The 13031-nt window shown below is 39.0% G+C and overlaps 1 protein-coding gene across 8 annotated transcripts in view; it reads right to left on the bottom strand.

Moving 5' to 3' along the window:
- The window catches only part of Elavl2 (ELAV like RNA binding protein 2), a 67844-nt gene extending 55093 nt beyond the window's left edge, over window positions 1–12751 (bottom strand). For 4 of the 8 annotated variants that reach the window (XM_038333815.1, XM_038333816.1, XM_038333819.1 and 1 more), the window contains exons 1-2: window positions 10289–10360; window positions 7329–7572 (exon numbers count right to left, since the gene is read on the bottom strand). In XM_038333815.1, coding sequence (XP_038189743.1) covers window positions 7329–7572; window positions 10289–10360 — 316 coding nt within the window. Of the gene's footprint in view, window positions 1–7328; window positions 7573–10288; window positions 10361–12742 lie in introns of those variants that run through there. The other 4 variants (XM_038333821.1, XM_038333822.1, XM_038333817.1 and 1 more) reach the window with 2 other exon arrangements.
- Window positions 12752–13031: the final 280 nt, after the last annotated feature.

The following is a 13031-nucleotide window of genomic DNA, read 5'->3' as shown; positions in this document are numbered from 1 at the left end:
AAACATTATTTAGTAGTAATCACAAGTTGAATCACCCAGGTGTATAGAAAGTTTTGGTAAATCTTTATCACACCCATTTAATACGAGAATACAGAACAAATACACAACTTAAATACACATCTTGCAAAATCTTTTCTTCAAAGAGGTATAAAGTACAAAGTAGGAAAATTAATTGAAATTATCGTCATGGTTAAGTCTTCCAATAAAAACTGAAATGAAGGTGGTACACTGCCTAAGAGATCCCTGTGCCGTTATGGCCCCAATATATCCTTTTAACTGAGAATCTCTTTCTTCACAATACTGGGGAGGGCTACCAGTGCTTAGGGCCCTCGAAAGGTATCTGATTACAAAGCTGGGTATGGTAGTGTGCATCTGTATCACCAGGATGCAGAAGCTGCTGCAGAAGGATTAAGTGGTTGAGGCTGGCCTTGGCTACACAGTGAGTTCAAGACCAGTTATACAGTTAGACCTTGCCTCAAAACCTAGTTAAAATGTGTGTGTGTTTGTGTGTGTGTTTATGTGTGTGTGTTTCTGTATGTGTGTGTCTGTGCGATAAAGAGGCCCCCTAATGATGTCAAATTTAACATTCTAAAACTTTTTTTTAAAAAAGAAAAAAGGCAAGAAGTAAAAATATAGAAATGAAGTCATGGTATATAGAACTAACAAGTCAAATGACATTCACAAATAAAATGCCAGGAAATATTTGTTCAAGCTGACCTTTTCACAGAAGGGTTTCCACAACAGAATGCAGCGGCATGCAGTGTGCTCAGGTGAAAGTCAATTAGCTTTAAAGGCGCTCAAATGAAACTGACAAGCTCTGGAGCACAGCTCCGAGTTCAGTGATCAAGTCTCCCGTTCAGGAACAATGGGAACATTCAAGGGAAATAGTCCAACAGTAATGACAAAAGGCCCAGCCAATTCAGAATTTTAACAAAGTTTAAGAAAATAAAGGCTTGTAGCACAATTAATAATAATAATAATAATAATAATAATAATAATAATAAAAATCCAGAGACAGAAACTGGGGTTCAACCTGAAGGTCAGAAAAGCAAAACAGCCAGACACTGGCTCTTAACCTCAGTCTGAAATGGTGATCCTGCCCCCAGGATTCTCAGAATGAGACTGTGTGTGAGAGTTGTTTCTTCCTGTTTTATATTCCACGTGGATTAAAGGTGAGCACCACTACCACCATGTTTCTATGGCAAACTAGTGTGGCTACTGGGATTAAAGATGTGTGTCACGACTGCCTGGTCTGTAAGGCTGACCAGTGAGGCTGCTATATTCTCTGAAATTAAGGCAAGCTTTATTTATCAAAATACAAATGAAATAAAACTACAAAGGCTAGTGCTGGGGTAGTCAAGTCTATAAGGCAGGGAATGAGAAAACATCAAAGGCTAGTGCTAGGACAGTCAAGTCTATAAGGCAGCGAATGAGAAAACGTCAAAGGTAGGCTGATTTTGGACCACATTATAAAGGTGGGTGTGGTTTAGATGAGAAACAGACTTTTTTTTTAAACACTTGGTCCCCAGTTGCTAGAGCTGCAGAAGTTATTAATTTTTAGGAGGTGGAGCTTGGCACATATTGAAAGTTTATAAGCTTGTCCCACTTCAGGTGTTTCTCTGCTTCCTTACAGGTAAGATGTGGTAGCCAGCTTCCTGCGCCAGCTGCCTGTGGCAACACTGTCCTTGCTAGCCAATACGGACTCTCCCTCTGGAACCATAGCCAAAATAAACTCTTCCTTCTATAGTCATGGTAGTTTATCTTATTAATAACTAATGTAGTAGATAAATCTGCTTCATATCTGAGGGGAAAGCCAGCAAATATCAGCCTAAAACAGTCCACTCTTACACAAGGACTATTTAAGCTGAGGATGGTTAAGAATCAACAAATGCAAAAAGGAATCTCCTCCCCTCTCCTGTTCTGCCCAAAAGGGAAGCAGAGAGTCTCCCGGGGACCATATACCCCTCATCCTACACTAACTAAAGGAATGACCTTTATCATTACAGATGACATACATGAGACAAGTTCACACAAGCAGACCTTGCTGATACAGCTCTTCTCTCATTTTGTTTCCCCTACAGATTTCCTAGACTCTGCTCTGTAATTTAACATCCTTCAATGACCAAACTATTCCTTGTTAAAAATATTGTGCTCACTCCCTTGTCTAACAACTAATTTGCATCTCATGTATTTCCTGTATTCATAAATTAAAATTTTTCCTCTCTGACACTGGTATAATAGTGTAACTTCTAGAGAGAGAAGGGGAGGGAGAGAGAGAGAGAGAGGGAGAAAGGATTTCAGTAATTTTGTATTGGCATTAATCAACACTAACACCAAAAATTGTTCTATAAGAATACCTAGCTCAGAGATGAAGAGACAGCTCATCAGTTAACAATGCTTATTGCTGCTGCAGAGGACCAGAGAGGTTCAGTTCCAGAATCTACATCAGGTGATTCATAACTACCTATAACTCCAGGCCCAGGGATCCAATGTCCTCTGGCTTCTGCAAGTACCTACGTGCACACGGTTGCATATAAACTCATACAGGCATCATACATACATACATACATACATACTGAGAGAGAGAGAGAGAGAGAGAGAGAGAGAGAGAGAGAGAGAGAGAGAGAGAGAGAGAGATTCAAAACCAGTATTTTAAAACTGGCTGGAGAGAGAGTTCAATGGGCACGAGTACCTGTTCTTCAAGATTTGGACTTGAGTTCAAATTCCCCAGCACCCACGTGAAAACAAAAACAAAAAACTCCAAACAAACAACAACAACAACAAAAACTGGCATTGCAAAACCCCATTAAATGACAGGTACATCCTGAGAGTTCCGTATTTAGCACACCAAGGCTGATGGACAAGTTTCCAGTCTAATGAGACCCAATCTCAAGGTAACAATGTGAAGAACAATTTAGATCTCCTGCTCTGACCTTCACGCATATTCAAAAGCCTGTGCGTGCAAACATGTGTGCGTGCAAGCATGTGTGTGTGCATATATTTGCCCTCCCCCATGCACATAAATACCCAGTTTGAGTAACACAACAAAAATAAGTCTCGAATAAACTTGTAAGCCTTTACCAAAACCTTTGGGAAGTTTCTATAATGTTAATATCATACTTTCAGATGACTGACTAGTCATAACCTTTAGAAAGGAAAAACACATGTGAAAATAATGTATAATTAAAATTCACATTTTTCTGTGGTATATTTTACTAGTTAGAGGTGATTCAAATTTTCATCATAGTTCCATAAACTTGATACTAATGTCACTTTATAAACTTAGCCTAGTGTGTGTGTGTGTGTGTGAATATATGATAGATAGATACCTACAAAGTGCTTATCCCAGCCTTCAGACCTGGGAAGACATGCAGTCTTGCCACTATCTTTATGATTAAATAGCACAAGAGCTCAGAATGGATGCTTTGTTTTTTTTTTTTTTTTTTAAATTTACCGCCCACCCACCTGCCTAGCCACCCTGCTGTTGTCAACTACTTGTCTCTGAATTCCTGATCACTTAACTCTCTATGGGTCCCAAATAATAACTGACATACAGAGCTATAATTTCAAATTAACCTTCATCAAAACAGCCTGTGTCTGCCATGACTGACTTCATCCCAGCAAAAAAAAAAAAACACTATTAAATTCGAAGGTATTTATTAGACTAATAAAATAATAGCATTTATCTATTTCAATCCTGGGGAGTTAAGATTGTGTGTACTTTTAAAGGAAGGGAGAATCTCATTATAAAAATGTTTGAAAATCACAGTGTTCTGGTAGACAGTTTTAAAGTTCTCAGGAAGTTAAGAATGAATTGGGGTATTCTCCCTAAAGGGGAGGAAACAACCTTTGGTTACCACTCAAGGGGTTATACCTAACAGTTGATATCCCTACCTATCAGCACCTGCAGAGTCTCTGGGTCCCTGGGGATTTGTTTGTTTGTTTTACATCTTGTCTCTCCGTGCACTGGCTTCTTAACGTACACTTCCCTACCACTGTGCTCATCACAGGGATACACACATCATCACCGATCAAACCCCAAGGGGCAAGAACCTCAGACTACACTGTCTGATACGTGCTTAAATAATTCTGAGAGCTTTTGTAGCTTTTAAAGACTTTATCTGCACCACATAACTGTAATACCCAGCACTGGGAAGCTGAGGCAGGATGACGGTCAATTCCAGAGCAGCCTGGGCTCCAGAGCAATAAGCTATCTCAAAGGAAAGGAGAGGGAAAAGCACAGAGTGACTGTGATGCCCGCTGTGGGAGTCCCTGGGCCTGCTACTTGCTCTCTGAATAACTGCTTTCCTCATCTTCTCAGTGACTTTATTAGAAAAACTTCCAATGGAAATTTAAAATTCAAATGTAAAGAGTGATGTCTATGTCTGCCTACAAATGTTAATTTTATCCAATACTAAAATATTTTAGGCCTTCTGATTTAATTTTTTTTTATTATTTTTGGGGAGGGGGAAGTTTGAGACAGGGATTCTCTGTATAGAGCTGGCTGTCCTGGAATATTTCATTCTGTAGACCAGGCTGGTGCTCAGCTCAGAGACCTGCCTGCCTCTGCATCCTAAATGCTGGGATTAAAGGAGCGAGCACCACACCTGGTTCCTATGCTATGTTTTTATTAGTTCTTTAAGAATTTCAAGTTTCATACACTACATTTCCAATATTGTCACTCCACTAAGTCTTCCCAGATCCACCCCCTGCCTTTTTTATTCATCCAATTTTGTACCCTTTATTTTTTCTTTTCTTTCTTTTTTTTTTTTTTTTTTTTTTTTTGTTTTTCGAGACAGGGTTTCTCTGTGGCTTTGGAGACTGTCCTGGAACTAGCTCTTGTAGACCAGGCCAGGCTTTTTCTTTTCTTAAACCCTTTAAGACCAATAGGTTTTGCCCAAAATATTCTTACATATATGGTCTTCTACTGGAGTATGGTCGACTAGGGGCTACACTGTTAGGGAAAACCGACCCTTATTTTCTCAGCAGCTAACAACTGCAAATCACTCCACAGTTTGGGGTGGGACTGTGTGCCCAGCTCCCTCCTCCATGCTGGATACTGTCTAGCTGGGCGTGCAATGGTTGTGTGCACCATGAGTTCATGTGCTTACCTGATATTTTATAGAAAGTGTACTACTCTGGAAACCTCCATAACTGTAAAGACTGTGAAGCAAAGGGACGTCGAGAATAACTTTCACTTCAACATCTAACTGTGTGCTTGAGGTAAGCCGTGTTTCTGTCACCACTGCCCCCACACTGAAGCCAAAGAATGAGCAGATATGAAGACTGAAAACTCAAATTTACCCCATTACACCCTGCAAAGGTTTTATGGAAGAATAAGATGATTCAAGTCTGCCCAGGGAGAAGGCATGGAAAATCCCCTAAGATGCTTTCTGTGACAAATGTCTAATACGAAAGATGGATGAGTTATTTAATATTTTCACTTACCCAGTATTATAAAAAAAGATATGTGATTTTACACACTATTCAACCATCTTGATCCTATATAATGGTAGGGTTGCCACTAAACAATCGAACAGGAAACCACAGAAATTGATGTGATAGCCTGCACGCCATTTATCATACTTTACTACTTATTTTGAGTAGCCAAAAAAAAAAAAAAAAAAAATCCACAAGCAAAAAAAAAAAAAAAGTTCTACTAAAAACATTAAAGATAAAATCTATAGGGGACAGAATTGCTTTCTACTTTTCCCAAGTTCTCAATCTCTCTATTAATTTGATAGACTGCTCATCCTGTTTGCAAATGAAACTTGAAAATGGCCAGGAATGTAGCTCAGTGACAGAAAGTTGTCTACAGTGTGCGTAGAGATCTTGGTTCAATCCCCATTATGTGCTCCTTCCAAAACATAGACAAATGACTGAAGGAAAATGAGATCCATTAAAGTTTTCAACAAGGAGGAATCCTGACAATTTGGTGAACACAGAGGCAACATAATTAGCTTAGGACAGAATCTTTCAATACGTACTGTAGGCAATGTATTTCTTTTTAATCTGATGGGAACAGATTTTAGGTCTTCAATCTGTAGCCTTAGGAAACAGGGCAGTGAGGCTCAAACACAGACATTGGCTCCAGGTACTTACGAGATCTTTAAAAAATGAGTGTCAGGGCCTCAGTTAAAGAGCTATTCAAAGTATCATCTCAACCAGTCCTAAGTGACCCGGTATGGTCGCTTCCTTCAACTTCAGTTAACCAAAGGAAAAGCCAGTTACGTGGCCATTTGAGCAGTCAGACTCTGGCCCCATTCTTCACACCTCTTTTAAGAAACATTTATTCAATCCAAATACTTAGTTTGGCCAGGAGGTGGTGGCACACACCTTTAATCCCAGCACTTCAGAGGCAAAGGCAGGTGGATCTCTCTGAGTTCAAGGTCAGTCTGGCAGCTTGGTCTACAGAGCAAGTTTTAGGACAAGCAAGGTCTAGCTACACTTCATGTCAAATGGTTTTAGCATTTTAAAAGAATTCTAGTAGGAAACATTAACTCCTGTCCTTAAAACATGTGCTTATTAAATAGGCTTGAGCTTAATAAAAATTTACACATTTAAAAGAAAAAAGCATACTAAGATTTTTCAAATACCTAGTACTCAAATTTGGCCAAATGGGCCATTACTTTGGCCCAATTTCTCACCCTTTTCTCTTCATCTTTACAATAAAATAAATATGCCACATATTCTTTTCTTATTAAGGAATATAACATAAAGTTCCATTATTCTCTAATTCTATCAGTACAATTGTTTAGACAGTACTTTATCATACATAATGTAAGCATAAGGCCAAAGCAACTTAACGAAAGCCTACTGTAAGCCCTCTCCCCCTTCTAAAACAAAATACTCTCCTTACAGCTCACTGTTGAAATGCTCCGTTAGACAAGCTCAGGGTACTGAAGAAGCAAAGGCTAACCTGAACGTTGCTATAACACACACATTTTCCAAAAGCACTGTCCTTCATCCCAGAATATATTATTCAAAGTCCAATAAATGCATACTGCTCTCTAGGCATGGTGGCTCACACTTGCAGTCTCAGTACTCAGTAGGCTAAAGTGGCACTGCCATGAATTCAAAGCCAGCATGGACTACACAGTGAGCTGCAGGCCCACCTGTACTATAGAGTGAGGCCTTGTCTTTAAAACAGCCCCCAAAAGCATTTTATGATTTAAAAGACACTCTTCAAACTAGTTTCCAATTGCTTACACAGTAACAGAAAATCTAGCTATGGAAAGGTTCGGCACGGAATGATTAATACGAAGGTATTTTCTCATATCCTGACCCATGGTTCTTTAAATGTCAATCGTCTCCATGAAATTGCATACCTGTTATTTTGTCTCTTACAAGCTTACAGGACTCTATCTCACCAATGCTCCCGAAAAGACTCTTGAGCTCCTCCTGGGTCATGTTCTGAGGAAGGTAGTTGACTATTAGGTTGGTCTTGCTGTCCTCCGTGTTCCCGGAGTCAACTGGTGAGGAGCAGTTGTTGTTTACCGTGGTTGGACCATTGGCTGTGTTATTGCAAGTTGGCCCATTAGACAGTTGTGTTTCCATGGCAGCAATTACCTGCTAAAAACAGAGAAAATAAGAAATGTCAGAACTCATATTTCACAAGCTATTAGAGATTCCACCCAAGAGTTAAACACTTGTTACTAAACACAAGTCGTTCTGCTGAGATTACAATAAAGCTTCAACAAAAAGTGCAACACCTACGCTAATTGTATTTAATATTAAGCTACTCAATTTAAGACTACAATTATACTTCCACATACATATTCCATACATGCACATAAGCACAATTTAAATTTTAAACATCTCTAGACTGATATCATGGGTCTCGTCATATACCCTCAACTCACCTGCAGTGTCCACAGACGAAGCAATTTAATACCAAAGGGCGCAGAATTGCGTCCTAACTAAAAGTCATTCTAAAAATTAAAGATGCTTAACATGCTGCCAAAACAAATGAAAAAAATGACATAGTAACTCTGAAGAGGATTCTTCAGTTCGTAAGAGTCAATTATTTAAGACTGACAGGCATCCATTAACAAAAATCAAGGAGAAAGGTACTTTCAAAAATAAAATTTGTCAACATGTACTGTTTTGGTTACATACTGAAATGCTTTTTTAATTAACATTATTTTGTACCTCTATCATTGGTTAAAAAAAAAAAGAAAAAAAGAAAAAATAGATGTTATATGTTCAGGAGTGAAAGGGTAGGTTAACTTGGGAATAAAACTATGAATAATATTTGGTCCACACTTGCAGACTATTCGGCCATTCTTGTCAATTTGGCAGCTGATCACCACCAACAAGTAACTGATCTATAGCATCAAAACAGAATCCACAAACAATTCAGGATATTTTACCTTGACTCTAATTTTAAGACAAAAATGCATATCCAGCTCACCACATCAATAATAAATACACCAACTCCTCCAAACAGGTCAGCCCAAGGCTGTGGAAAATGCAAGGAATACGGTGTCCATAAACCAACCAGCAGATGAACAGCAGGGTAGGGGGAGATTTCCTCAAAAGTTCCAACTTCTCTAAAAACCATTTATTATATAATTTTAGAAGTAGTTTCCTAGAACCAATCTGATGATCTTTGAACAAAGGAGTCACAAACCACAACCCCCACATTTTCCAAAAGTATGTTCTAATAACTGTCCAACTCTGGACAGCCAAGACTATGGGGGGAACCAAATCTCAAAGCATCAATGAAAAGGTTACACTCTGCCTCATCCAATACACCTCAGCTCCCCAAAGAACTGCTCCAACCTGGCAACTGAGTAAGCACATGCTAGCTTTAGCCGGCTTTCACATAGGAAAGGCAAAGAATTTGATAAAAGGGGAAAAAAGCAAAGTAGAAGGGAAAGATGGCTGATAATAAAGAAACAGGGAAAATGTCTTTTCAAATTCAAATTGCCTAAGAAAAATAAAAGGGTACATCTACAGATATAAAATCTCTACTGCAAAGAGATGTTTACATAAGAAAGCAGCACCAGACGGATAGGCCAACTGACCAGATCCAGAATGGTGAGGGACAGGAATCACCACTGTCAGGATAAAAACAGACTCAAGCCAGAAGAGTTAGGAAATAGTCAAACAATTCGTAACCTTTCAATAACTTCTTTTAAAAACAAAACAAAAAAAAAAACAAATGTCCCCCCCTCAAGATTTACTTTTCTTAGGTAAGTATTCTGAGTGAATACTTAAGAAAGTAAAGGGTAATAAATCTTTAGATTTCTGTAGGAAAAAAAAATCAAAAATATTTCAGGATATTATAATTGACAAATTACTTGAAAATGAAAAGGGAGGCTCCAGATTTCCTAGTGAAAGTGTGACTGCTCCAGTTCCTGGGTGAGTTGTGAATTCTTCTTTCACAGCCAAATTCTCAGAGAGCTACCTCTGCCCAGCAACTAGAAAACAATGAACTACAGGAGGAAAGTAGCCAAGGCCTATAAAATAAACCACCACTCAAAAGTAAGGGTACATGCACAAAGTACAAGAACCCCAAATGTGAGATTCGGACTAGAGCTTATTGGGATGTCGTGTGAGGTATAAATGTTCGTTGACTGAAATTAGCAGGGTTTAATAAGGACAACAAACACTTTCACTTAATTGCACATCTATTTCCATGTTCAGGTGGCAAGAATGAGCTCCTAAGCCAGCATTCAAGTGAACAGCTGCGGTAGGCTGTGTGCACTGAAAATCACAGCATCTCTCAGCTATAGGACCATCTGCTCTGAATAAAATGATACTAATGTGCTATATTTTCCAAATAATGCATATTCCATTGATAGGCTCAACACAACTGTTCACAGAATGCAGTCTTTCAGCAGTCACTGGGCAAATAATTTTCAGCCAGATTTACAATTTCAAATTTTTTTTTGCATCAAGAATTGTAAATAACTTCAAAATGTAGTAACCAAAAAAATACATAGTAAACAGGATGTAAAGAATTACGGTAACTTAGTATTCAGACCATACCAAAACTTTTGTTTTTGTTTTTGTTTTTAAAAAGCATGTCACTCTTTTGAGTCTGCACTAAATCCTAATTTTGATTATTTCAGTTACATATAACAGCACGGTTCTGATCTACATATACCACCACGGTTAAAAATTGCAATGTGCTTTTAAACTCTTAATGATGGCCATACCATTGTAGGTAAGAATGATTAGTATGCCAAATTAAAGGTTCAAGTGTTTGGTATGGCCTCGGCACTTCTGCAACATGCTAAAAAAAAAGTAGCCTACAGAATTTAAGAAAAATCCCACAGACCCCGGTCCAAGGCTCTGCTGCCCACGAACCGCTTCTAAGCAGAGAAGCCACATCACACAGTCTGACTGCCATGTTAGTTTGGAGTTGCCGTCTGCAATATGGACACAAAAAGTACCATACGTTAGAGTCGAGCAAGGTAATGCAACACGTCAGCCTGCGCAAATTTACAGTGATTGTCTTCATATTCCCAGCACGTCCATGCAGTGGGGCTTAATTGAATTTGAGGCAATTCCAATCTAATCTTTCCAAATTTAACATGTAGGGTATTTTTTTTGCATAAATGTAAGTATTTGTAATTAAAAGCCTGATTTTTAAAACAATATTAACTAGCTATCTTGGCATCTATCTTCAAAAACTACCTTAAATTCCATCTCAAAAAAATGGTTTTAAATGAAATAAAATGAAAATACTACATGCAGGCCTCTCTTATGGAGATGGGAGACGGGAGGAAAAAGAAATGGAAGTTTAGTGAGAAGAGCAGTCAAGCGATTCATAACGGATTGCTGTGTATAAAAGCACTCTCTCTCCTAAATATCAAAGGGGCGTTAAGTGAAGCTGTATTTGCCCACACTGTTACATTATACTACAAATGATCCTTAATCCTGGGACTTCAAATTAAAAGGGAATCAACCCCCCCTCCCCCATGAGTATTCTACCACTAGAGTCAAACCAGTCTCTATCAGCTTCACCAAAAACAGCTCACATAAACTAACAGGAGTGAAGCAGCATCTTTCAATTGCAATAATCGGACCAATAAACAGTATTTTCTTAATGATTGCATAGGATGTCAGCTTTGTCCTTGAGTGAAAACAAGTGAACACTTTTATGACATATAAATTGTGAACCCAGCATGCTTTAGAATGAGTGCTGCCAAGAGGCCTCCACAGCATCACTGAACTGCTTGTCCCTTACTTCAACTGGCACGGAAACTAATCGGAGCTGTGATAGTGGCCCGAAAGTCAAAGTTTACTTTTTAGCTATAGAAATGACCAACATAGCAATCAGAAAACTCAGGCTCAGAAACAATCAGGAACAAGAAGGGTGAAAAACAACCCCCTTACATTTTAGTAAATTCCAGTTTTCAACTTCAGAGGTAAAAGCCTGGCTGTACATGAAATCTAGGCATGGACTATGGCATCTACAAAAGGACTTAAAGACTCCTCCACAGAGGCATGAAAACGCTTTGCTGTTCTTCCTTTCTCCCATTGTGGCCAGAAAATTCAGTCTGACCCTGTGTTCTTAATTTTACAGTTCATCTTATAGTTAACCTGAAATAAAGTGTTTTATATACATGAAATAGTTTGATAAGATCCCAACTATGGAGAAGGATGACCACACCCAACAGGTTAAAAGACAAAATATATGTCCAGGATACATTCAGCATCTAATATCCAAATATTCTTACTTGTCTAAAATCACGTGTCAAGTCAGACTTAACGGCCTTATCCCCTGTATTCCGTAGGCGACTACACTAACAAGCTGATCTGTTGACACCCCTCCTTTGCAAGACCCCAGGGATGGATGCAAACAGTCTCTACTGAAGCGGCTAAGCTGGGAAGGATGCTGATGGAAAATGATTCCACTGCACTTTTACATCCCCAGCACCCAGACAGTCTCTCCGCTTGAAGCAGACACACACCTTTATGGGAAGTTATAAATAAGCTGCTCACATGGCCCTTACCTTTATGCTGGCCAACAATTCAGTTACTAAAAATGTAAAGCTACTTCCCCTTCACTTAAGGACAGGTGATTCTGCTCCACTCAATCTACCACAGACAACCCGGCTGTGCACTATTTATAGAACCCAGTGGCTCTGAGGCTTGTTGGAAAGGAAAAAAAGGCCACATTTTCCAGTGAAACGGAGCCATTAATTTTAAGGCTTAGAAAAATAATGTTTCATATATGTTCACCTCTTAATTTAGACATCAATTGTGCCAATTCAAGTCTGCTTTTCATCCTGTTATTCTCAGCACAGTAACTTATGAAAACACACTTTCATACATTAATCTAGAATATTCTATACCTGAACTGAGCTACAAGAGATAATGGTGAGGAACAGTTTGATGGGAGCATGGCTCTCACAGGTGAAGGGAGGAAGGTAGCCTTTATCTTTCCATGGTTGTATGATTTACCTACAGCAGGCAGTAAAGCTCTCCACATGTTTGATCGCCCCTCCCCTTTGTTCTTTTCAATTACATTACTTCATGCTAACATTACTGTGCACTTCGGCATCCATAGGTTATTACAATGGTGGAAGTCTGAGATCAAAACTATTTATTTCTCCCATCATGCAACAGTAAGAATATACGAAACTGGCCCAAGAGTTTCCCGACCACATATGAAAACTTGAAAAGTCTCCATTTTCTAAACTCCCTCGTTTAAAAACAGAACAACAAAAACATTCTGAAAACTGAGGTAATCAGCTTCTTTGCTATTTTAAAACCTCTTCCAGACAGTCACCATGTAGGACAGACTCTAGTCAAAAATACCTTTAAAGTATCCTGAGAATTCTCATTAAGTTCACCTGGTGTTATGACCAAGCTAGGAAAAAGGATTCCAAAGCCTGAATGCAACCCAATGTAGAGAGCAGCCATGCACAAGTCATAGCCGTGTGCTGAGACGACCATTCCAAAGCTCCTAGTGAGGCTGGCTCAGTCTGCCCGAACATTCCACTCCATTGCTGTTTATCGTCCTGAGACCGGTTCCCAGGCTGGGAATTTGCTTCAGTGGTACAGCACTGGTC

This window comes from Arvicola amphibius, chromosome 6, assembly GCF_903992535.2.
Source record: "Arvicola amphibius chromosome 6, mArvAmp1.2, whole genome shotgun sequence".
NCBI classification, from domain to species: Eukaryota; Metazoa; Chordata; class Mammalia; order Rodentia; family Cricetidae; genus Arvicola; species Arvicola amphibius.
Note: the sequence above shows the minus strand (reverse complement) of the source record. Positions and strands in the feature narration are given on the sequence as shown.